The sequence below is a fragment of the Diaphorina citri genome, unplaced genomic scaffold (genome assembly GCF_000475195.1).
Source record: "Diaphorina citri unplaced genomic scaffold, Diaci psyllid genome assembly version 1.1 scaffold167, whole genome shotgun sequence".
NCBI classification, from domain to species: domain Eukaryota; kingdom Metazoa; phylum Arthropoda; class Insecta; order Hemiptera; family Psyllidae; genus Diaphorina; species Diaphorina citri.
The window spans coordinates 211,437-234,482 of NW_007377604.1; the positions used below are offsets into that span (position 1 = coordinate 211,437).

At 38.6% G+C, this 23,046-nt stretch overlaps 3 protein-coding genes across 3 annotated transcripts; 1 reads left to right on the forward strand and 2 right to left on the reverse strand.

Annotated features, from left to right (window-relative positions):
• Window positions 1-1,547: 1,547 nt before the first annotated feature.
• Window positions 1,548-18,677, reverse strand: LOC103505355 (cell division cycle protein 27 homolog). The gene is made up of 16 exons (XM_026820683.1): window positions 18,492-18,677; window positions 17,644-17,719; window positions 16,907-16,999; window positions 15,820-15,833; window positions 15,593-15,633; window positions 15,146-15,308; window positions 14,710-14,914; window positions 13,953-14,187; window positions 13,173-13,346; window positions 11,262-11,421; window positions 10,491-10,604; window positions 5,995-6,072; window positions 5,604-5,807; window positions 5,500-5,506; window positions 3,476-3,723; window positions 1,548-1,649 (listed from the first exon to the last, which is right to left on the reverse strand). Exons 1-16 carry the CDS (start codon window positions 18,513-18,515, stop codon window positions 1,548-1,550), a joined length of 1,938 nt encoding a protein of 645 aa, XP_026676484.1. The 5' UTR covers window positions 18,516-18,677.
• Window positions 18,678-19,268: 591 nt separating this feature from the next.
• On the forward strand, window positions 19,269-21,095 carry LOC113465826 (zinc finger CCCH domain-containing protein 15 homolog). Its single transcript, XM_026820684.1, has 4 exons — window positions 19,269-19,274; window positions 19,505-19,711; window positions 20,576-20,704; window positions 20,853-21,095. The coding sequence occupies exons 1-4, from the start codon at window positions 19,269-19,271 to the stop codon at window positions 21,093-21,095; spliced, it is 585 nt and encodes a 194-aa protein (XP_026676485.1).
• A 416-nt stretch (window positions 21,096-21,511) lies between these two features.
• Window positions 21,512-22,436, reverse strand: LOC113465830 (renalase-like). Its single transcript, XM_026820689.1, has 2 exons — window positions 22,312-22,436; window positions 21,512-22,220 (listed from the first exon to the last, which is right to left on the reverse strand). The coding sequence occupies exons 1-2, from the start codon at window positions 22,369-22,371 to the stop codon at window positions 22,059-22,061; spliced, it is 222 nt and encodes a 73-aa protein (XP_026676490.1). The 5' UTR covers window positions 22,372-22,436; the 3' UTR covers window positions 21,512-22,058.
• Between the last annotated feature and the right edge of the window lie 610 nt (window positions 22,437-23,046).

The following is a 23,046-nucleotide window of genomic DNA, read 5'->3' on the forward strand; positions in this document are numbered from 1 at the left end:
GAATGAAATTACCTACAATATTATGGGAAAACTTTGAACTACATCTTTCTGACTACCCATGACTTCACGTAACGTGATGGTAGTGTGTTTCTACCTTTAATCTCAGAACTCGCTTCGTTCTTTCAAAATAATAATAATAATAATAATAATAATAATAATAATACCTAATAACCTAATAAAAAAAATCCTCATAAAAATTCAGAATCCAAAGACTCGGATAAAAGTTTGCTAAAACTCTCCCACCCTCAATTCGCTTCCCCTCTCCCAGGTTTTTGAAAATGCGTAGATAGGTACCTACCTACCTACTTATTTCATTTTGTATTTCAGACGGGAACATTTTGCATCAATGTTTCCTTATTTGGACGAATTTGGAGGGGGGGGGAAGTAAAAGGATATAAACGTCGCACATTTCTTGCTCTATTTTTCCCACTTTTCAATGAGCGTTTTTACTTTCCTCTTTAAATAGGTTTGATAGAGGGAACTGAGGTCTTATCGTACCGAAACCGAAGAGAGAAGGAAGACAGGACAGGAGAAAGCCAGCCGTTCCGAGAACTAACGGTATTATCCGTTGAAGATGAAATCCGCCCCTGGCAGGAATCGAACCCATGGCCTAGCGCTTACAAGACAGACGCGTCACCAACCAAGCTTACTTTATCCTATGTTGTCTTAGTCTTACTTCTCTCTTACATTTTGACCCGATAAAGATTCGAATGAGCTGAACCCAATTTTTAGGACTGTTTGCCAACACACCTGAGCCTCGGAGTGGCCTTTTTATGTGGTTAGGTAGATACTTGTTGGGACGATAAAATCTCCGTTGTTACAGTTCCAACTATCAAACATTTTTTTTCCACCGGGCTGGAATCGAACCCGCGGTCTAGACGTCGAAACAAAGGATTATTCGAGACAAAATTATTTCCCATCGGATGCTATTGACAAGGAAATTTATTCAAGCTTTTTATTATTCTTCCTAGGATTTATTTTTTTTGCCGAAGGTAAAAAATTACTCTCAAGGGAAATTAAACAGATTGTGCATGTCCGTCATACAGATTTCAATAGATACCCATCTAGATAATCTAGATTCTAGAATATCTACGGAGGTAGGTATGTATTTAAAGATTGTAAAGAAACGAACAATACCTACACATTTTCTTTTTTTTTACTTCGTTTCTTCAAGAGGTATGATTTTCCAACGGTCTACATCTTCTTCGCCTTTTCCCGTGTACAGACCTGCCTCGGTAGCGTAGTGGTCAAGACGCTCGCCTGGTAAACAGGAGGGCGTGGGTTCGATCCCAGCCGAGGCATGGAATTTGTCTGTAATTTAGCAGCGAGTGGGTTTTTGGATCGAAGCCGAAGTTAGGAAAATGACTCATAGAACCTTGTTGGAAATAATAAGATCTACCTACCCTGAGCCGTTGTCAGTGTTTTTCTGGCGCACCCTGTATAAGGACAGTCATCAGAGGCGAAATTGTTTTTATCACTTGACAAAAGTCACCGGTAATGCTGCCCAACCGAGAACTGGCGCTATAAAAATCTCACTTTTCCAAAACTCATATAGCGAGAAAGTGTAAGGACAGAGAGGAGCAGATGACAGAGAGCTTTATCTCTTGAGAGGTTTCAGCAGTCATTACACATAAGTTCTGTGGATCAACCTGAAAAGGAGATAATGGCTTACCTTATTTTATAATTGACTAGGGTTCTTTGTGGCAATTATAAAATAAGGTAAGCCATTATCTAATTTGGGTGTCTAATATGAATCTAATTAATAATAATTCCCCCCTGAAAAGGAGAACCAAATAGTATAAATATTATACAGAACTTTTTTGAAGTTCTATACAAAAAATTATACTGTTTGGTTCTCGTTTTCAAGTATTAAAGAGCTTTTTGCTCTCAGTTCTATGCGGTTTGAATTCGTCGCTATCCTCTACCGTCCCTCCCTACTCGTCGCTTCCCAACCTTTTTTTGTCCGCGTACCCCTTGGTTATCCGGGTTCAATCTCAAGTATTTACCCCCGTGACTTGACAAAAAGGAATCAAACGTAGGTAAACTGCGCCGCAAGCGATTTCCCCCCCCCCAAAAAATGTCCCAAGTCTGTTCGAAATCAATCCTTGAAGTAAAAATTCCGTACCTTTTTGGACTCTTCTGCACAGATAAGCCGTCAAAATTCAAAATTTACTTTTGTTATTTTTTTGTCCGCCATTACTCAATTTTTTTTTTCGCGTACCCCCGGTTGGGAACCGCTGCTCTATACTCTACCAGCTACCTGTTCGATGTTCGATGCTTTATGCGCCCACTCTGTTTTTAGACTTGATTCGCCGTTTCTCTCTATCACGCAAGCTCAATGTTCTTTGCTCTCCACTCTTCTCTGTCCTTACACTAAAGCCCGATTACCGCTTTGTGAATCGATAACTGTTTTACCGATTTTACATATGCGGCAGTCATTCTGACCATCAAATGGGCAGCAATAAGCAGAAAAGAGCCATCTAAAAGGGAAATTGCCTTATGGAGGGTTCTTTTCTCCTGAATGCTGTCCAAATGTCGAGCAACTAAACAGAGTTAAGTAAAGAAGATTTTCAATTGACTAACAAAATTTATTAAATAGTTTTAATTACATTGGGGCCCGCGGACCACAGACAGTGTTTTCGTGGTTTAAAATTGAGGCGTTTTATGTGAAATTAGGACTTAACAAAAGTTGGGTTTCTTTTTTTTTCGCTTTTGACTGTTGAGACAAATGGCTTCAAATTTTTAGTTTTCTTTGAAAAGAGGCATTTCACTATTTACAGTTGCCCAAGAAATTTGCATTATTTTCTTAAAAGTCAAGGGTATGTTTTTTAAATACACAAGTACAAAAAATTTACATTTGCAAAAGAAGGAGGAGGAAAGAAAAAAATCCATTGTAAAATAGATATAAGTTTTGGGATAAAATCAATAAGAAAAATCTGGTGAGCACATCACACGACTTTCCTTATCCTATTGAATGATGCTTATTTGGGTGTTCTTCTATTGTAACCTTTACAATATCTCTAACCGTTTGGTCAGTATAGCTGAAAACCGCCAAAAAGCGGTCGAAAACCGTCAAAAAGCGGTAAAATACCACCAACCGCAGCACCTATGTTAATTCAAAGTTTTGTGTTACATCCTTTTCATATTTGTGGACTACATACCAAATTTCAAGTCTCTAGCTCGTACTGTTCCGGAGATATTATTGAATTACACCGAAAACCGCCAAAAAAGCGGCCAAATTACCGCTAAGCGTTGCACCGATCTTAACCAAATCTTCGTGTCGCATCCTTGTCACATTTGACAGCTGTATACCAAATTTCAAGTCTCTAGCTCTTACCCTTTTCGAGATAATATATTTTGTTTACAGGTAGACAGACAGAAGGACAGACAGACAGACACACGGACCAATGGCTGAAACTTTGGATTTAGGCTCTAGGGACCTCAAAACGTGTTTTTTGCTGGAAGAGTGCAGCACCTCCGTGCCCGAAATATCGTCCAGGTCATCATCCAGTTCTTCACCAAGCTCATCGCGTCTGAACCCAGAGGACAGGCCCGAGTTAGTAGACACGTTATTGTTGTTATTGGCGGGGGTGGTGTTGGCGGGCGTGATACCTCCGGAGCCGCGGGCAGAGCTACTCGAGGGAGGAGGAGAGGAAGCAAACAGATTGTCCTGGTTATCCGTGGTGTCCAGGTCATCGCGCATCTCTTCCTCCAGGTGAAGATCTGTGGGGAAGGGGAGGGGGTTTGGGATTGAATTATTGAGAGAAGAATTGAATATTTGTGGTTAAAAAAACCCCTACACAATTTTGTTGATATCACAACAAACAGTACTATTTGTGGTTAAAAAACCCCTACACAATTTTGTTGATATCACAAACTCAACAGTACCCAAGCTGAGAATTGTACCAACTCTAGAAGGCCACACTCACTATCAGGTAGGCCTGACAGGTACGGCTAAACAGGTCCGCCTGTCAGGTCTACCTGATGAGTAGAAGTAGTGATGGGTCGTGGGTAAATACTCACTGGGTGGGTAAATAAAATTTGGGTATTTACCCGGGTATTTATCCACCCCCCGGATGGGTAAATACCCGGGTATTTAAAAAAAAAAGAAGAAAAATAAACAAAAAACATCGTCACTTGATTTATAAACAAAAAACATCGTCACTTGATTTTTTTTTTTAATTTCCCGGGCAAAATTCGACTGAGGAACTTAAGAGCCCAAAATTGAAAATACCCGGGTATTTATAAAAATTGGGTATTTACCCCAAAAATAAGTACCCGGGTATTTACCCATCACTAAGTAGAAGTGACAGGCGGACCTGTTCAAGTGCACTTGGCAGGTCTACCTGGCCTAAATTTTCTTTTTACTCTGGTAAGGTGGGGGAAGTAGGTAATAATAATAATAGTGCTTATTTATACTGCTCGCTTAGGACTGAAAAGTCCCTTTACTCCAGCAGTAGGCTACTACTATTATTGTGGTCAAATTCTCAAATTATATTGAGGATAAAATTCCATACCTCGGCTGGGATTGAACCCACGCCCTCCTGTTTACCAGGCGAGCGCCTTGACCACTACACCACCAATGTACCCACACTTTGCAAGTGAATAACTGTGCCAATAAGCCCTTGAGTAGAATAACTGTGCCAATAAGCCCTTGAGTAGAATAACTGTGCCAATAAGCCCTTGAGTAGAATAACTGTGCCAATAAGCCCTTGAGTAGAATAACTGTGCCAATAAGCCCTTGAGTAGAATAACTGTGCCAATAAGCCCTTGAGTAGAATAACTGTGCCAATAAGCCCTTGAGTAGAATAACTGTGCCAATAAGCCCTTGAGTAGAATAACTGTGCCAATAAGCCCTTGAGTAGAATAACTGTGCCAATAAGCCCTTGAGTAGAATAACTGTGCCAATAAGCCCTTGAGTAGAATAACTGTGCCAATAAGCCCTTGAGTAGAATAACTGTGCCAATAAGCCCTTGAGTAGAATAACTGTGCCAATAAGCCCTTGAGTAGAATAACTGTGCCAATAAGCCCTTGAGTAGAATAACTGTGCCAATAAGCCCTTGAGTAGAATAACTGTGCCAATAAGCCCTTGAGTAGAATAACTGTGCCAATAAGCCCTTGAGTAGAATAACTGTGCCAATAAGCCCTTGAGTAGAATAACTGAACAGCAATAAGCAGAAAAGAGCCATCTAAAAGGGAAATTGCCTTAGGGATGGTTCTTTTCTCCTGAATGCTGTCCAAATGTCGAGCAACTAAACAGAGTCAAGTAAAGAAGATTTTCAATTGACTAACAAAATTTATTAAATAGTTTTAATTACATTGGGGCCCGCGGACCACAGACAGTGTTTTCGTGTCAAAAAATATTTTCCAAAGAAGGATTCCAACTCCAGGAGAGCTTTAGCATGGCAAATTACTTATCCAAAACATTCTCATCTTATTTTAGATTTTTACACCATTAAGGCCGGGGGTCACAAAGGGAGTTTAAACTCACTCTGTGGCCTCCGGCCTTAAAAGACAAGTCCAATCAATTCAAGCTCTAATTAAGCCTTGATTGAAAACTCGGTAACTTTTATATTCGGGGGGATTCGAACCCAGGACCTTACCTTGCCGGCGAGGTAGTAGACTAGAGACTCTTTGGGTACGATATCCTTCAGCTCTTCCAACTCCTGGAGGGCCTCGGCGTGGCGGCCCGTGCCAAACAGTATGGAGGCGCGGTGGAATTTACACAGCGGATTCTTCGGGTCTTTCTCCAACGCGAGGTTGAATGTGTACAGAGCCGCGTCTATTTTACCCAACGCATTCTGTGCCTGTGAGGAGAAAACGTAGAAAAAAAGGTTTTAAAAGGTTTCAAATCGGAGATTAAAATAAGGTTCAATTAATCAAGTATTCAATCAAGGGGCAAAGAAAGTGGATAAGAAGTAGAAAAATGGTTTAAAAAGGTTCCAAGTCAAAGATTAGAATCAGGTTCAATTAATCAAATATCAAGAATATAACATCATTCTTCGGATCCTTCTCCAACGCGAGGTTGAAAGTGTACAGAGCCGCGTCGATTTTACCTAGCGCATTTTGTGCCTGTGGAGAGAGGGAGAGAATTAAAATGCATGCAACGTACAACATTTACCCTTTTTTTTCTAGTTAAGCAAGGTCTTTTTACTGAATTGTTAGTTGTATGCATTATTCTTTAACCCATCAAATATACGAGACCTTGTTTAGACTGCTGGGGTAAAGGGACTTTTCAGTCCTATTCGGGCAGGATAAGCAAGGTATATTCTATTCTATTCTATTCTACTCGGCCCTCCCAAGAAGGCAGTATATGAAAATCCCATGTTTTCAGAATCAACTTTACTGCTCTTTTTTTACCTAGGTCCTCCTAGGTGGTCATATGACACCATATGGCACATAATCTGACTTGAAAGTTTTTTCTTTTTCTCGTTTTTAGTCCGTCCTTCCTTTATTAAATTACAATAGTAATAATAAAAGGTATAGTGGACGGACTATTGTATTCAAAAGAAGAGAGTAAAGAGAGGGGAATTCTTAGTTGAAGCTGAGTAGGCACAACGCTTTCTAGAAAACACAAACACTCTTTTTTTAATCAATATTTCAAATTTTGTATCCAAGATATGAGGAAATATGCCCGATTCAGATTCACTAAGAGTATTTTTCTTGTGGATAAGGTTCCACAAGAAAACTACACGTGTCTAGGAATTCCGCTGTTGAAGTTAAATTTACAATCGAGATTAATTAAAAGTAAGAATTTTTCGTTTGTTTTGACAGACCACAAGATTGGCCTAGAAAAAGCTCCAAACGTTTCAGTGAATTAAATTACAAAGAAAAATGATTTAGATTACAAATACAGGGTGGCTAGGTAGATTACAAATACAGGGTGCGCCAGAAAAACACCAACAGCTCAAGGTAGGTGGATCTTATCATTTCCAACAATTTTTCTGAGCCATTTTCCCAACTTCGGCATTATTTTTGAGAAAATTACAAAAAATCACTGACACAAGGTCTGTATTTCTGTAATTTAGCAGCGAGTGGGTTTTTGGATCGAAGCCGAAGTTAGGAAAATGACTCATAGAACCTTGTTGGAAATAATAAGATCTACCTACCCTGAGCCGTTGTCAGTGTTTTTCTGGCGCACCCTGTATAAGGACAGTCATCAGAGGCGAAATTGTTTTTATCACTTGACAAAAGTCACCGGTAATGCTGCCCAACCGAGAACTGGCGCTATAAAAATCTCACTTTTCCAAAACTCATATAGCGAGAAAGTGTAAGGACAGAGAGGAGCAGATGACAGAGAGCTTTATCTCTTGAGAGGTTTCAGCAGTCATTACACATAAGTTCTGTGGATCAACCTGAAAAGGAGATAATGGCTTACCTTATTTTATAATTGACTAGGGTTCTTTGTGGCAATTATAAAATAAGGTAAGCCATTATCTAATTTGGGTGTCTAATATGAATCTAATTAATAATAATTCCCCCCTGAAAAGGAGAACCAAATAGTATAAATATTATACAGAACTTTTTTGAAGTTCTATACAAAAAATTATACTGTTTGGTTCTCGTTTTCAAGTATTAAAGAGCTTTTTGCTCTCAGTTCTATGCGGTTTGAATTCGTCGCTATCCTCTACCGTCCCTCCCTACTCGTCGCTTCCCAACCTTTTTTTGTCCGCGTACCCCTTGGTTATCCGGGTTCAATCTCAAGTATTTACCCCCGTGACTTGACAAAAAGGAATCAAACGTAGGTAAACTGCGCCGCAAGCGATTTCCCCCCCCCCAAAAAATGTCCCAAGTCTGTTCGAAATCAATCCTTGAAGTAAAAATTCCGTACCTTTTTGGACTCTTCTGCACAGATAAGCCGTCAAAATTCAAAATTTACTTTTGTTATTTTTTTGTCCGCCATTACTCAATTTTTTTTTTCGCGTACCCCCGGTTGGGAACCGCTGCTCTATACTCTACCAGCTACCTGTTCGATGTTCGATGCTTTATGCGCCCACTCTGTTTTTAGACTTGATTCGCCGTTTCTCTCTATCACGCAAGCTCAATGTTCTTTGCTCTCCACTCTTCTCTGTCCTTACACTAAAGCCCGATTACCGCTTTGTGAATCGATAACTGTTTTACCGATTTTACATATGCGGCAGTCATTCTGACCATCAAATGAACAGCAATAAGCAGAAAAGAGCCATCTAAAAGGGAAATTGCCTTAGGGATGGTTCTTTTCTCCTGAATGCTGTCCAAATGTCGAGCAACTAAACAGAGTCAAGTAAAGAAGATTTTCAATTGACTAACAAAATTTATTAAATAGTTTTAATTACATTGGGGCCCGCGGACCACAGACAGTGTTTTCGTGGTTTAAAATTGAGGCGTTTTATGTGATATTAGGACTTAACAAAAGTTGGGTTTCTTTTTCTTCACTTTTGAGACAAATGGCTTCAAATTTTTAGTTTTCTTTGAAAAGAGGCATTTCACTATTTACAGTTGCCCAAGAAATTTGCATTACTTTCCTTCCTACAGGATAAGGGAAGTAAAAATCTTGAACACAATTTACCTACACTTTTCTATAAAAGCTCTGGTTTACATTTTCTATAAAAGCTGTACCACTTCAAATTCAAACTACCAAAGTGTCTGTGATTCCCCGAACGTTACACACATATTTTTACATCTTCAACTTTCCTTTAATGACGGCATTTTTTTTTTTTTTTTTTTTTTTTTTTTTTTAATTTCATTCAGGGTTTTTTTCTTCAAATTCAAACTACCAAAGTGTCTGTGATTCCTCGAACCTTACACACATATTTTTACATCTTCAACTTTCCTTTAATGACGGCATTTTTTTTTTTTTTTTCACTTGCATCAAACACAGATGTTGCCAAGTTGCACACTAAAGAGAGGCAGTGTTGGCAACATCTCAATTTATTCATGGCCGGGTCCTCAAAATGAGTTAAACTCCGTTTAAGTTAAACTCAATCTGATTGGCTGACATTTTGTGAAATTTTCTTAAATCAACCAATCAGATTGCTTCATCCAAAAGTTTAAACTTACTTTGTGGATCCGGTCAATGATTATTTTTTATTAATTCATTTCCAATAAAATTCCAAAAACACACAAGAAAAATATACCACCCGTTTTAGCCAAACATAAATTTTGTTGATTTTTCTTACTATTTTTTATGCCATTTTTTTTAGTGACTTTTTATTATTTTATTTTTATTATTATTATTTTTTTATGCTTTTGTTGACAATGCAGTGCTATTTATTTTCATAAATAAAATTGTTAATTTGAATTTTCTAAAATCAAAAACTCGCAAATTTTTCGTAAAGTTATCGCAATATTTTTTTTTTGGTTTGAGCAAAATCCAAAAGAAATTTCAATTGCGTTAGGACCTGTTCCCGCTTGTCACAAACATCGTTCCTCGTTTAAAATACTATGCTAAAATTTAATGACTTGAATTGGACTCGAACCAACAACCTCCAGTACACCGCGCTAAGGTTGCTGGTTCGGACGAAATTCCATGAATTTGTAGGTACTCGGTACATACGAAAAGGGGTTTTCTAATTTAACGCTTTAAGCTGATATAAAAAGAAACCGTCTCATTTTTATTCGTAGTTCGAAATAAGATATAAAGGGTAATAGGAAATAATGGCATCTAAAATAAGAGGGTGATAGAAAGTAACGAAAGTGAAGGATTGCAAGGAGTAGGGGAAAAAAAAGTTATTAAAACACACTAAAAATGTGCCCTACCTAATCAAATAGTTAACCCTTTAGTGCGCAATGTTGTAGGTTGTATAGGTAATTCTTAAAAAAAAAAAAAAAAAAAAAAAACGGAGGAGAAGAAAAAAAAGAAAATAACGAAAAAAGTATCAATAAAAGAAATTGCATGTAGGTAAATAGTTTTAACCCTCTATCAACACTGAATAGAGATCGGAAGAGTTTTATCAAATTTGATCATCTAGACTCTAGAGCATTGATTATTGAATTGTTAAAAATTGGATACTGAAAAATTAATTTTTCATTCAGTATCTATGATCAAAGACCTATATATAACATACTCTAATATTTTATAAAAATCGATGACCTTGCACATTAAAGGGTTAAATCGCCTTCTGATATCAACGTGAGCAGAAAATCACGAGTTAACAGTACAACGCAAAGCCTTTCCCTGTAGATTGTAATTTCACAAGGAATTTTCCTTCATTTTTCAGGGAATTTTCATCAGTGTAACTGAAGATCATACCAGCCTGAATTTTCCCTTGCTAAAGAAATAGCAAAGGTTGAGTGCGAAGGGCATCCACTCGTAAAATTTGCAGCCAAAACCAAATGTCAACCCAAAGCAAATCACCCTAGTTAGGGCTGATTGAGAGGCTGACGAAAAATGCCGATCCCGTCTGTACACGGGAAAAGGCGAAGAAAAAGAGGGAGAATGGGGATCGACCCTTAATTTTTTTGATACTATTCACTGTTTACAAGAAACTAAGCTTGCACGCCGGAGGCACCAGAAAAACATATTGATCTTGGAAAAGGAGAGGGGGAAGGGGCAGGGGAGACTGGGGGCTCTGACTGTTGCCGTGCAACGGGGTCGTGTTCGAGGCCCGCTTGCTCATGATTTGCTGAAATAAGCGAAGAAAGAAAGATCATTAAGATTACGTTAAATTGAAAAAAAAGCTATAATCCCTAGCTTAATGCCAGAATAAAAACATAAATAAATAAAATTGTAATTTAGTCAGCTCCCATGGCGTAGTGGTCACTGCACTCGCCTTGCACGCGGGAGACCCGGGTTCGATTCCCGACGGGGTCAAGAAATTTGTATCATGCAAATGATTGATCCCGTGACTGGCTGTTGCGGGGCCCACTTAGCCTCGTGAGGGAAATGAGTAGCTATGACATATACATGCGCATAGCGACCGGTGCCAGCATGGTACGTAAACATTGGTTGTTAGGATTATTGAGATATGTATTGGGAAAAATCCTACAATGCTGCAGTTAGCACCAAAGTTGTGACATAATAACACAAAGAAATTGCATTTAGATTACAAATTGAATTTTTTTGAATTAAAGTCAAGTTGATGCATAGAAAAATTTCAGTATCTCTTAGTGAATAAGGTACGACATGGATGGAGGTTTTTTATTTATTTATTCTAGTAAAAGTTCAAAAATTGTGATGGAAAACAATTTTTTTTCCAAAGTGGTTGAATGAAAATAGTCTACAAAAAAGTTTGCCGGTAGCGGGATTCGAACCCACGACCTCCCGACGAAAGTGTACTCACGCGTTTCACGATGGGCTTTTGTTCATTCGAATCAGTCAGAGTGACGGGGGGCAGGTTGCCACTCGAGTTTATGATGAGAGGGGAGGGGGAGGAGGAGTAGGGGGGAGGGGGAGGGGTGTCCGAGAACGAGTTGGACGAGTCCAGGGGGAGAATTCCGAAACTGAAACAGGGGGATAAGAAATGGTTGGTTAGGTGGAAGAGCTTTGTTCTTAAATTAAGATTCCATTTAATATTATTACTGCCAGCCTAGTTAGCTTAGTTGGTAGCGCGTCTGCCTTGTAAGCGCTAGGCCGCGGGTTCGATTCCCGCCCGGGGCGGATTTGATCCTGATGCTTTAATGTTCGTTCTCGGAACGGCTGGCTTTCTCCTATCCAGTCTTCCTTCTCTCTTCGATTTCGGGACGATAAGACCATAGCAGTTACAGTTCCCTCTGTCAAACTTCTTAAAATATTATTACTTACAGTGTAACAAAAGAACATAAAAAAATCATATGAATGAACATAAAAAATAGTATAACCATCCGTATATATAGAGAGTGAAAACGAGAGGAGAAAACTAAAAAAAAATAAAAAAAAAAAAAATAATAAAAGTAGGGGTAAAAAGATGATAATTATACATAATGGGAAATCATTTTTCCCCATCCGTGGCACAAGGTCTGCTTGTACAGATGGGTATACCATTTATATAAAAAAATGTGTGTTCTGAGGGTTTTGTCGATCAAAAATAAATGGAAACTTGTTAAATTAAAAATAATAATAATAATAAAAATAATTAAAAACTCACCAATTGATAAGCGGACTATCAGGGGGGAGCTGTTGACCCATCAGGGGCGGCAGGTTTTAAAAAAAGTAACTTTATTTTTATTATTATTATTATTTATTATTTTAGAAAAAAACGGATTTCCACCCATTTCCCGATTTTGAAAATTTGGACCGATTGCTATAGTTTCTCATTACCTTGTATAGGTTCCCTATACGTGAGGGTAATAGAAAGTAAAAATACCTAGCACCTAGTCAAAATTGCTGGTTAGAGATGGAACCTAGTACTTTCCTGTGCTAGTTAGCTTGGTTGGTAGCACGTCTGCCTTGTAAGCGCTAGGTCGCGGGTTCGACTCTCGCCCAGGGCGGATTTTATCCTAAACAGACAATGTTCGTTCTCGGAACGAATGGCTTCTTCCTATCCTGTCTTTTTTCTCTCTTCGCGTTCGGGACGATAAGACCTTAGCAGTTACAGTTCCGTCTATCAAACCTTTCTGTCTTCGATTTCGGGACAAGACCTTGGCAGTTCATCTATCAAACCTCTACAAAAAAAAAAAAAAAAAAAAAAAAAAAAAAAAAATGGGCAGGGGGCTCTGTAACTTACCTTGACCGAGTAGTTATTGTTGGAGATGGTGAAGAGACGGCACTGTATTCTGACTGCCCTGTAGAGGGGGCAGGGGGCTCTGTAACTTACCTTGACCGAGTAGTTATTGTTGGAGATGGTGAAGAGACGGCTAGAACGTCGCACTGTATTCTGACTGCCCTGTAGAGGGGGCAGGGGAGCTCTGTAACTTACCTTGACCGAGTAGTTATTGTTGGAGATGGGAGGCTAAATATTGAGAAATCACATTGATTCATAATTTTTTAGCCTACTTTTTACTTTTAACCTAATATTTCCCCATTTGTATGTTGCAAATGTGGGGATCTTTGACCATTAGGCCATTTTCCCTCAACTATTTATACAGGGTGAGCCAGAAAAAAAAAGACAACGGCTCAGGGTAGGTACATCTTATCATTTTCCCATTGGAACTCTTGGAAAATGACCCAGAGAACCTTGTTGGAAATAAATGAGATTTACCTACCGTGAGCCAATGTTAGTGTTTTTTCTAGCGCACCCTGTATAGTTACTCATTTCAATTGGGTTTAAACTCACCTAGCATTGAGAGGTGACATGATCGTGTGCAGACCGCTACGGGTCCGGTACTGTTTTCCTACTCGAGGGGGTGCGGGTTTGAACTGAGCCGTATCGTCCGGGGTGAACTGTTTCCCGCCGCCACTGCCTGAGTGATTGTTGGTGTTGATGTTGTTCAGATGTTGCACCGGGGTACTGAAGAGAAACAGATGATTCGAAATCATTACTTCATAAGTTCATGACTCACAATTGAATGGCCCTTTTTAGCCCATCCTTCCTTTTTTATTACGATAGTAATAAAAAGGTATAAGGGACGGGCTATTGTATTCGCTTCGGTGTCGTCTGTGTCTGTCCCCATAGAAGGACTTATCCAAACCTGGTCGACAAATGAGCTCTGATCTCGAAATTTGTCGCGACGATCTATAAACTGAAAGCGATAAAGTTCTAGATAACACTTCAGTCGTTATTTTAAGACCGGTTTTAGCGTCACCTGTGTTAAGCTACGCCGAGCAAGGCCAATAAATGGATGGGTGACTTTAACATTATATAGAGAGTGAAAACGAGAGGAGAAAACTAAAAAAAAATAAAAAAAAAAAAAATAATAAAAGTAGGGGTAAAAAGATGATAATTATACATAATGGGAAATCATTTTTCCCCATCCGTGGCACAAGGTCTGCTTGTACAGATGGGTATACCATTTATATAAAAAAATGTGTGTTCTGAGGGTTTTGTCGATCAAAAATAAATGGAAACTTGTTAAATTAAAAATAATAATAATAATAAAAATAATTAAAAACTCACCAATTGATAAGCGGACTATCAGGGGGGAGCTGTTGACCCATCAGGGGCGGCTCGGAGGCCTGGTTCATGGGGGTCTGGGGTACAGGGGCCCCACCAGAGGGGGCCGTGGGGGCCCCGGCACAGCTGTACACGCCAGGGGCCGAGCTACTGTGACAGTACATGAAGTTATCGAGTTGGTTGATATTGAACAGGGTGGCTGGGTCTAAACAGGGCGGAATTGGGGGGAGCTGCTTGTCTGTGAAATCAAAAGAAATGGACTTTGAATATTGTGTCAGGATTTTTCAAGTCTTGAGCCAACCGTTCGACTGAGGAGATAGTGGGAACTTTCAAGGTGACAAAAGCAAACTCGAAGACATTCAATTGATGCAAAATCACACTCAGAGCAAACATTATACCTTTTTATTTCTTTATAATGAAGTACAACAAATCTTCAAAATGTACAAAATCTTAATCACATTTCAAACTTGGAAATCTCTTCATTCAAACTTTGCTCTTTCTGTGATGTTCTCAATCCCCAGCCTCTCATGTATTCACTCTCTCACGCAGTAAGTATCTCCCATGTCCCTCTCCCAAGGCATGGTAATGGCAGGCCTACTGAAGTGACGAGATGGAGCAGAGTTTGGACAAAACCAAACGAAAGCTACGGGGCAACTACTGTACACTTATACAGGGAGGTGCCACGTTACAATTGTGGTGTTTGTCCCAAATAAACAGTAGACCATACAGGCTACATGTTACATTGTTCATATATTCTCACCTGTTTTGTCTGTCGTGTTATTGGCCGGTGTGCTCAAGTTCTGCTGTACCGAGTGGTTTGTCATGAGCGGAGTGCTCAGCGTGTGATTCATGCTGGGTTTTGGGTTCACCGGGGGCGGTAGTTCAGTCCGATTGCACAACATCTCAAAACTCGACCAAATGAACGGGTTAAGCTTGAGAATCTTCCGATTCAGCTCATTGGCCACCTGTGAACAGAAAAGGGTAAAGTTGAATCACCATTGGCCTCTTTTATTTATTGGCCTCTGAGTTTAAATTTGGTTTAACTTTCAGATCAACAGAGTTTCAATTTGAATTTCACACACTTAAAAGGTGTTCCAGATCGAGGCTTGGCAAATTCATGTTTGGTTCACTTTTTTTTTTTTTAAGGACAAAAGTTTTGAAAATGCTCAGGAGAAGTTCCTACAGTGGTTACCTACCTTGTCTCTTTCAGTCTGGTAACAAATTTCCGACAAGAGTCGCAACACAAACACAGCATGCTCCCCATACTCAGACACAATATTTTCAATGTTCAACTGCTCGCTGTGAACTTCCTCGTCACTGCTTGAGCTGCCTCGTAAAATTGTTTCTGCCTCGGACAAACTGAAAAGTCAAAGTCATACAATACTATCAGAGCCTCATAACACATCATTGTATGAAAAAAAGTGCACAATACAATGGAATGAAACTTTTTAATCAACTATCATACTATCAATAGGTTTAAGAGAAATGGAAACGAAAAGATTTATCATTCTATGAAAGAACATGTTACAAAAAAAAAAAAAAGCATTTTATAGTATTGAAGAGTTTTTAGAAGATATTAAGAGATAGTTAGGTATTAATACAGTTAGGAATTTTAATGTAACCCTTCTTCTAGTGTCACTTACTTTTCAAACTCCAAACAGCACTTTGCAAGAAGGAATTTGCACTGTGGTGTAATGGCACTTAAGTTCTCAGTTCATGTTTCCCTGTTTCGATTTTCCAATTTCATAATTCAAAATATTTTCCTTCTTTCAGATTTGCAAATATTTCATTGAAGCCGTGGAGAATAGTAAATATGGTTGGTTCTGGTCGTGTCCAAACGGTCCTACGTGTATCTACAAACATGCCCTACCTCCTGGCTTTGTGCTCAAAAAGGTAAGATTTCTTACCACTGAAAGATAACACTGTGTCAAGTATGTTCTTTGGTGTCACCCATTTTATTTACACTAATTCAGTATTCCTTAAACTCTAGAGTCTAGAATAATTGAAAACTCCCTGTGGTTAGATCATTAGAGTTCCTTGGCAGCAAACATGGTCGTGGTATCATGGGCAAGGATTTTTTTTGAGAGAGGTGATTTTCTTTGGTGTCACCCATTTTATTTACACTAATTCAGTATTCCTTAAACTCTAGAGTCTAGACTGTGGTTGGGTGGAAGAGCTCTATGGTTGGGTGGAAGAGCTCCTTTTGGAGAATCCTGCCACATTAAATAAAGCAAAAAAAAAAAAAAAATGAAAACTCCCTGTGGTTAGATCATTAGAGTTCCTTGGCAGCAAACATGGTCGTGGTATCATGGGCAAGGATTTTTTTTGAGAGAGGTGTCGATTAGTACTTGATTATCACACTGGCCTATCAAGTAGGAGGTTCGAATTCGCATTCCGGCAGGGCTGAACATTTTAAAATGACTTTTTTCTCCTTTTCTTCTACTTTTTTTAAAGAGGTTTGACAGAGGGAACTGTAACTGCTATGGTCTTATCGTCCCGAAATCGAAGAGAGAAGGAAGACAGGATATGAGAGAGGTAGAGAGATTTGATAGAGTTGATTTTTTAAGTGCTCTTATTGTTCTAAAATCGAAGAGAGAAGGAAGACAGGATAGGAGAAAGCCAGCCGTTCCGAGAACGAACATTATCCCAGCAGGATAAAATCCGCCCCGGGCGGGAATCGAACCCGCGGCCTAGCGCTTACAAGGCAGACGCACTACCAACTAAGCTAACTAGGCTGGCCAAGATGAATTTTGACCTGACACTATTAGCTTGTTTTTAACAGAAATTTTTCTCCTCTCCAGGATAAGAAAAAGGAAGAGAAGAAAGATCAAATCTCACTCGAAGACCTGATAGAGCGCGAGAGGGCAGCACTGGCAGCGAGTTCCAAATTCACCAAGGTGACGCTCGACTCATTCCTGGCGTGGAAGAAGAGGAAGCTGAAAGAGATGGTGTAATGCATCCTTTTCTTCTCAGCAATGAGTAGGCTTGATTTGGTTTGCCCGCCCTATAGTAACATGTAGCTAACAGAAATGTACTCTCATCTGACTCAACTGAAATAGGAAAAGAAGGAATAAATTAGAACTTTAAAAGAATTTGACAATATTCTTCATTTACCTTCACAAACACCTATTAAATAAATAAAACAAACAGACCTCAGTTCAACCAAAAGTGGGGTTAATGACCAAGATATTGTCTACTACCTCATCATTAACATACAATTAAAGTAGGTAGCTAATTAATGATGATTAAAAAAAAATGTACCTACTTGAATGATAAAATTTATTAGAATATGACAATCCTCAAATGATAATTGTAAACTTTTACTTGAGTTGACACAGCATATAAATGGAAAACATTGTGTGTTATCCTTTCTATTATTACTGGATACTAGGTATTCGTGTCTAGGACCTGTGAGCCTAACACCTAACAAATAATTGTGTGTTATATCTTGCCCAACTGATAACTGGATAACAGATGAAGGACATACTACAAAATAGGCATGCTATGACACAGACATTGTTTTAACAATTGAGTCATCCTTTGTTTTATATTAATCCCTCTGAATAAGTAAAAGTTTTCTTCTTCATAGCCTTTTCCTATAGACTCTATAGAGGGTTGATGTCCTCTAAATAAGTAAAAGTAACTATGATTAATACCTACAAGTAAGTAAAAACTTTGAGTTAGAAAATGTTACCTTCAGCATTGAGCCTCTCCGCCAAGAATATTGCATCAAAATAGTCATAGTGATCCAAACAATGCCAAATTGCAGCCTGAACAAATAAATCATGAGTTTAAAGTTATTAATAATCAGAATATCTTGCAAAATTCCTTTTATTATGCTTTCAATTTTACTATTTGTGTAGAAAGAAAGCATAACTTTAGAAATTTGGTTGAACTCTGGTAGGTTCTCACCTATCCCAATAGATTACATTCAAGTGTAACAAATAAATTTCACAATTAATGTCAACACTTACAAAACCTACCCCTCAGTTTTGACCAAACAAATTGGAATTCAGATTTGATTCATTCACAAAAAACTTGTAAATAGTGCATCCTACATAGAGAATGATTCTGTCCAACCTTGTAATGCCAGTGTACAATGTACATACCTAATTTTGACCTGAGAAACAATATAGGTACCTACTTAAAATAAATACCTACTCCATTTAAACTTTACCCATCCTCTATGTATACCCATCTCAGAAGAGATTATAGGAGGTCGAAAACGTTGTTATTAGAGTGACTGATAAAAAAAAGTTTATAATTAGATCAAGAGGATTGTGCCAGCCTAGTACTGTAACTGTACACAGATTTGTAACCCTGAGGAGCAAAGATCACCATTCTCTTCACTTCTTCAACATATTGACAATTGGTCAATCAAAAAGGGGTAGGAGAGGGAATGTTTCCAGGAGGAAAACAGAAATCAGGATACAAATATATTACAAACTAGAAGAAAAAAGTTTTATCAATTGAGTAATGACTAGTTTGATCCCAAATAGGGGTCCCAGACAGGGCGTAGGTAAAACGCATCAGAATACTCACTTGAACAGGTTCTTGTATTAACATTTCTTTGCACTGTGTTGGGGAAGATACTGATGGATATTTTCAACCTTTCCTAGTTGGAAAATACAATTTTTAAGCTAATGTTTGAACTTTTTTCAGAAATAAAAGAGAAAATTCCGAACTTCCACCATTTTGGTCTGGATCACAACTTTTTGGAAATGTTCAACTTCAACATCCAACGAGCACAAAAAAATGATTGATTTTGGGCAGCTCAAATGCTATGCTAGCGCTCCCAACGGAAAACGAGTGTACTACTCGAAGTGCAAGTCAAGATCGAGTTTTTACGGTAAAAATTTCAATTTAATATTTTAATCTCTTTAATGAAGATAATTTTTTTCTTTGAAACCTATTAAAATTATAAAAAGAGATCTAAAATCTCAATTTATTTAAATACACCTAAATAACATTTTTCTTGATTTTCGCTCGGAATTAATTTCAAAGGAGAGTATTCAGCTGTAAACGCGACTTATTTTGACCCTTGGCAGTCCATTTGCTCCATTTTCAAAAGTAAACAAAAATTTGAATGTTGCCAACTTAACATTGAGCCATTCAAGGGAAAACACATTTTTTCCTCTCTTTTTCTTCAAAAAGGATAAAGAAATCAGATAATACACCTTTATCTTTCGATTATGCTTGTGAAATTCACTGTGTTTTAAAAGAAATGTAAAAACCATATCCTCATTTGGACCAGCAACAAGTCACTACACCTTTACCACTCACAGACCTAGTTCTATGCTTGAATGATCTACTGGCACTATGGGGGTAACATACCATCTACAAAGCAAAACTACAACTACAGTACTCTTCAAACTAAACAATATAAATGAGAAATAACCAGTAACAAAATAATACACAAACAAATTGTACAAATTAAGAATCTTTCTCTATCACAGCTAGTAAATCAGCTTAGCTAACTAGGCTGGCCAAGATTAATTTTGACCTGACACCATTAGCTTGTTTTTAATAGAAAATTTTCTCCTCTCCAGGATAAGAAAAAGGAAGAGAAGAAAGATCAAATCTCACTCGAAGACCTGATAGAGCGTGAGAGGGCAGCACTGGCAGCAAGTTCCAAATTCACCAAGGTGACGCTCGACTCATTCCTGGCGTGGAAGAAGAGGAAGCTGAAAGAGAAATCGGAAGCGATGACCAAGGCCGAGGAGAAGAAACGGTCCGACTTCAAGGCAGGCAGACAAGTTGGGGTGAGTAACATGGCCTATTCGGTCAAGTACAACTTTTTTTTTACATTTATCCACGGGAATTCCCATTGTGCAAAAAGTAAATTACATTTAGGTATTTATAATTTATGTACAATTAAATTAAATTAAATTAAATTACAAATAAAACACCCCTTCCAAGTTTTCTTGCGCTAGAAGGGCACTTCATTAAAACAGAAGCTGCATTGTCACATTCAATGGTTTATTTAAACTGCCATTATTTACAGTCGAACATGTCCAATTAGGTTCTGTCAGCATGGGAAACCTGGGTAAACAAGGAAAAGGAAAAAAATCATGGCCACTTCATTTATAATTTTTTAATATTAGGAAACACTTTGGTAATTGAGGTATGTGTTTTGAATTTCATTTATATCTACCTTGCTTTATTCCTATGTCAGTGATGTCCACTGTTGGGGTCCGCTCTCCTTGTTTGCAGGTGATAAACTCTTCTATTTTGAGTGTCAGCTTCTTATACTCTATTATCTTCCAGTCTTTTCTTCTGTTGCCACCACCAAGTGTGCTTGGGCCTTCCTCTCGTATGTTCATGGCCACTCCATTTATAATTTTTTAATATTAGGAAACACTTTGGTAATTGAGGTATGTGTTTTGAATTTCATTTGCATCTACCTTGCTTTATTCCTATGTCAGTGATGTCCACTGTTGGGGTCCACTCTCCTTGTTTGCAGGTGATAAACTCTTCTATATTGAGTGTCAGCTTCTTATACTCTATTATCTTCCAGTCTTTTCTTCTGTTGCCACCACCAAGTGTGCTTGGGCCTTCCTCTCGTATGTTTCCGTAGTAGTATAATTTGTATTCATTGTAGTATAATTTATATTTCTCATCCACAGCTCTCTGGACGGGACATGTTCTCGTTCAATCCGGACCTGGCTAAGGATGAGGCGTTTGGTTCCTACACGAGGGATGAGGGATGTGTTTTAATTTTAATGTATTATTCCTTGTATTCTATCTCATCCACAGCTCTCTGGACGGGACATGTTCTCGTTCAATCCGGACCTGGCTAAGGATGTAATTCAGACCTGGCTAAGGATGAGGCATTTGGTTCCTACACGAGGGATGAGGGATGTGTTTTAATGTATTATTCCTTGTATTCTATCTCATCCACAGCTCTCTGGACGGGACATGTTCTCGTTCAATCCGGACCTGGCTAAGGATGATATGGATGAGGGAGACGAAGCGTTTGATTCCTACACGAGGGATGAGGAAGAAGACCCGGAGAGCAACTATAGGGAGTTGGATTTGGACATGCTACTCAACGAGGCGGCAGAACTGGACGAGACCAACATCTCCCAGGCCAAGGACCGCGTGTTCGATACCCGCGCAGGTAAAATATTTTTGTACTTGATTTAAGACTTTGTGAAGGGCCATTCTACGAAAAAAGTGAATCATTCGTTGTCCATATAACCCAATAACGATATCTTTCTAGAAAAATGAACTTTGGAATCGTTTGATTAAATGTGTAGTGCAAATTGCATACGTGAAAATATTTGGAAGGGGTTTTTCAAAAATGGGCAGTTCAAAAAGATTCGTTTACAAGATCGATAATTCGTACAACTACAGTAGCGCTTGCTTTGAAGTAACTTAGGTCGGGGTTCGATTCCCGCCCATGGTGGATTTTATCCTTATCAGATATAGGGCTGACTGATAAGATTCATTTTCATTTTTCATAACGGCTGCCTTTGCCTTCTCTTTGATTTCAGGCCAACAGGACCTTCCTTCATTCTACTTTACAAAGAAACCTTTTTATGAAAAAAAAAACTCATAAATTAAAATAAATACAATGTCATAAAATAAATAACATTTTTATTTAGTAAATTATAGGTTTAAGTAGGTAGATAAAATAAAAATACAGACACCGTTGTCAACACTCAGCACTGAACTTTAAAAGCTCATTTTGATGAAGAGATCTTCATGCTTGGTGTTTTTGTGCCCTTTTATTTATGCAAAAGATTCAACCACCTCTGTTGTGCTTACATCTTTTTCCTAGAAAATGTAAATGCAGTTTTTTTGTGTCATTATATCACAACTTTGGTGCTCACTGCAGCATTGTAGGATTTTCCCAATATCTCAATAATCCCAACATCCAATGTTTACCTACCGTGCTGGCACCGGTTGCTATGTGCATTTATATGTCACAGCTACTCATTTTCTTCACAAGGCTGAGTGGGCCCCGCAACGGCCAGTCACGGAATCAATCATTTGCATGATACAAATTTCTTGAACCTGCTAGGAATCAAACTTGGGTCTTCCGCGTGCAAGGCGAGCACAGTGACCACTATGCCATGGGAGGACTTTTTCCTAGAAATGATTTACTCAACTCTGAATCCCTTTCAACAGCACTTCAACACTCTGCTTAGCGGAATGAATACAGCCATCAAAATTAGACTGGGGTACATAGCTGTCTCCAATGCAGATAACTAGAGGCTTTGCACTGAACTGCATATAGCCAAGCTTGTCTCTATGAGGGTCAACAACCTGAGAATATTTCCAAGTTTGCAACTTTGTTTCAGCTGGTAACGGCCATGAGGGGAACATAACCAAGCTTGTCTCTATGAGGGTCAACAACCTGAGAATATTTCCAAGTTTGCAACTTTGTTTCAGCTGGTAACGGCCATGAGGGGAACATTTTCCTTATCAGGTCCAACAACTCTCTTTCGATAACATTCCTAGGGGTCTCGGAATCTAGAAATGAATTGTTAGAGCAGATAACTCCACCTGAAATCACAAGTTAAATAAAGCTCGGACCAGAAATTACCTCTAATCTTGCGCTTGAATGAAGACTATTCACAGTAAACAGAATAGAAGAGAATAGAATAAAAATGCAGTTTCTATGTGTTATCATGTCACAACTTTGGTGCTCACTGCAGCATTGTAGGATTTTCCCAATATCTCCATAATCCTAAAATCCAATGTTTACCTACCATGCTGGCACCGGTCGCTATGCGCATTTACATGTCATAGCTACTCATTTTCCTCACGAGGCTGAGTGGGCCCCGCAACAGCCAGTCACGGAATCAATCATTTGGATGATACAAATTTCTTGACCCCGCCGGGAATCGAACCCGGGTCTCCCGCGTGCAAGGCGAGCGCAGTGACCACTACGCCATGAGAGCTGACTAATAATAATAATAATACTATTTTAGATATTCTTATTATTTTCATTTTTCAACTGGGAGAGACTCTCAAGACGTAGAGAAAGAAAATAATTTTAAACATGTCTACAATATTATACTATCTAGGTACTGATAGGTACCTACTCGTATGTCTTTTTTTTTTTTTTTTTTTTTTTTTTTGCCTGGGG

Bases quoted from the DNA above. Each gene is read 5' to 3' on its own strand.
- LOC103505355 (XM_026820683.1), bottom strand. From the start codon at position 18,515: ATGTTAATACAAGAACCTGTTCAA. The intron at 14,188-14,709 runs GTGAGAATATAT...TTGATTTCACAG, and splicing joins TAACACGACAGACAAAACAG to ACAAGCAGCTCCCCCCAATT. The intron at 1,650-3,475 runs GTGCTGCACTCT...TCTCCTTTTCAG, and splicing joins ACGATATTTCGGGCACGGAG to GTTGATCCACAGAACTTATG.
- LOC113465826 (XM_026820684.1), top strand. The intron at 19,712-20,575 runs GTGAGTAACATG...TCTCATCCACAG, and splicing joins AGGCAGGCAGACAAGTTGGG to CTCTCTGGACGGGACATGTT. The intron at 20,705-20,852 runs GCTCTCTGGACG...TCTCATCCACAG, and splicing joins TGTATTCTATCTCATCCACA to CTCTCTGGACGGGACATGTT.
- LOC113465830 (XM_026820689.1), bottom strand. From the start codon at position 22,371: ATGTTCCCCTCATGGCCGTTACCAGCTGAAACAAAGTTGCAAACTTGG. The intron at 22,221-22,311 runs GTTGTTGACCCT...AAATATTCTCAG, and splicing joins AAACTTGGAAATATTCTCAG to GTTGTTGACCCTCATAGAGA.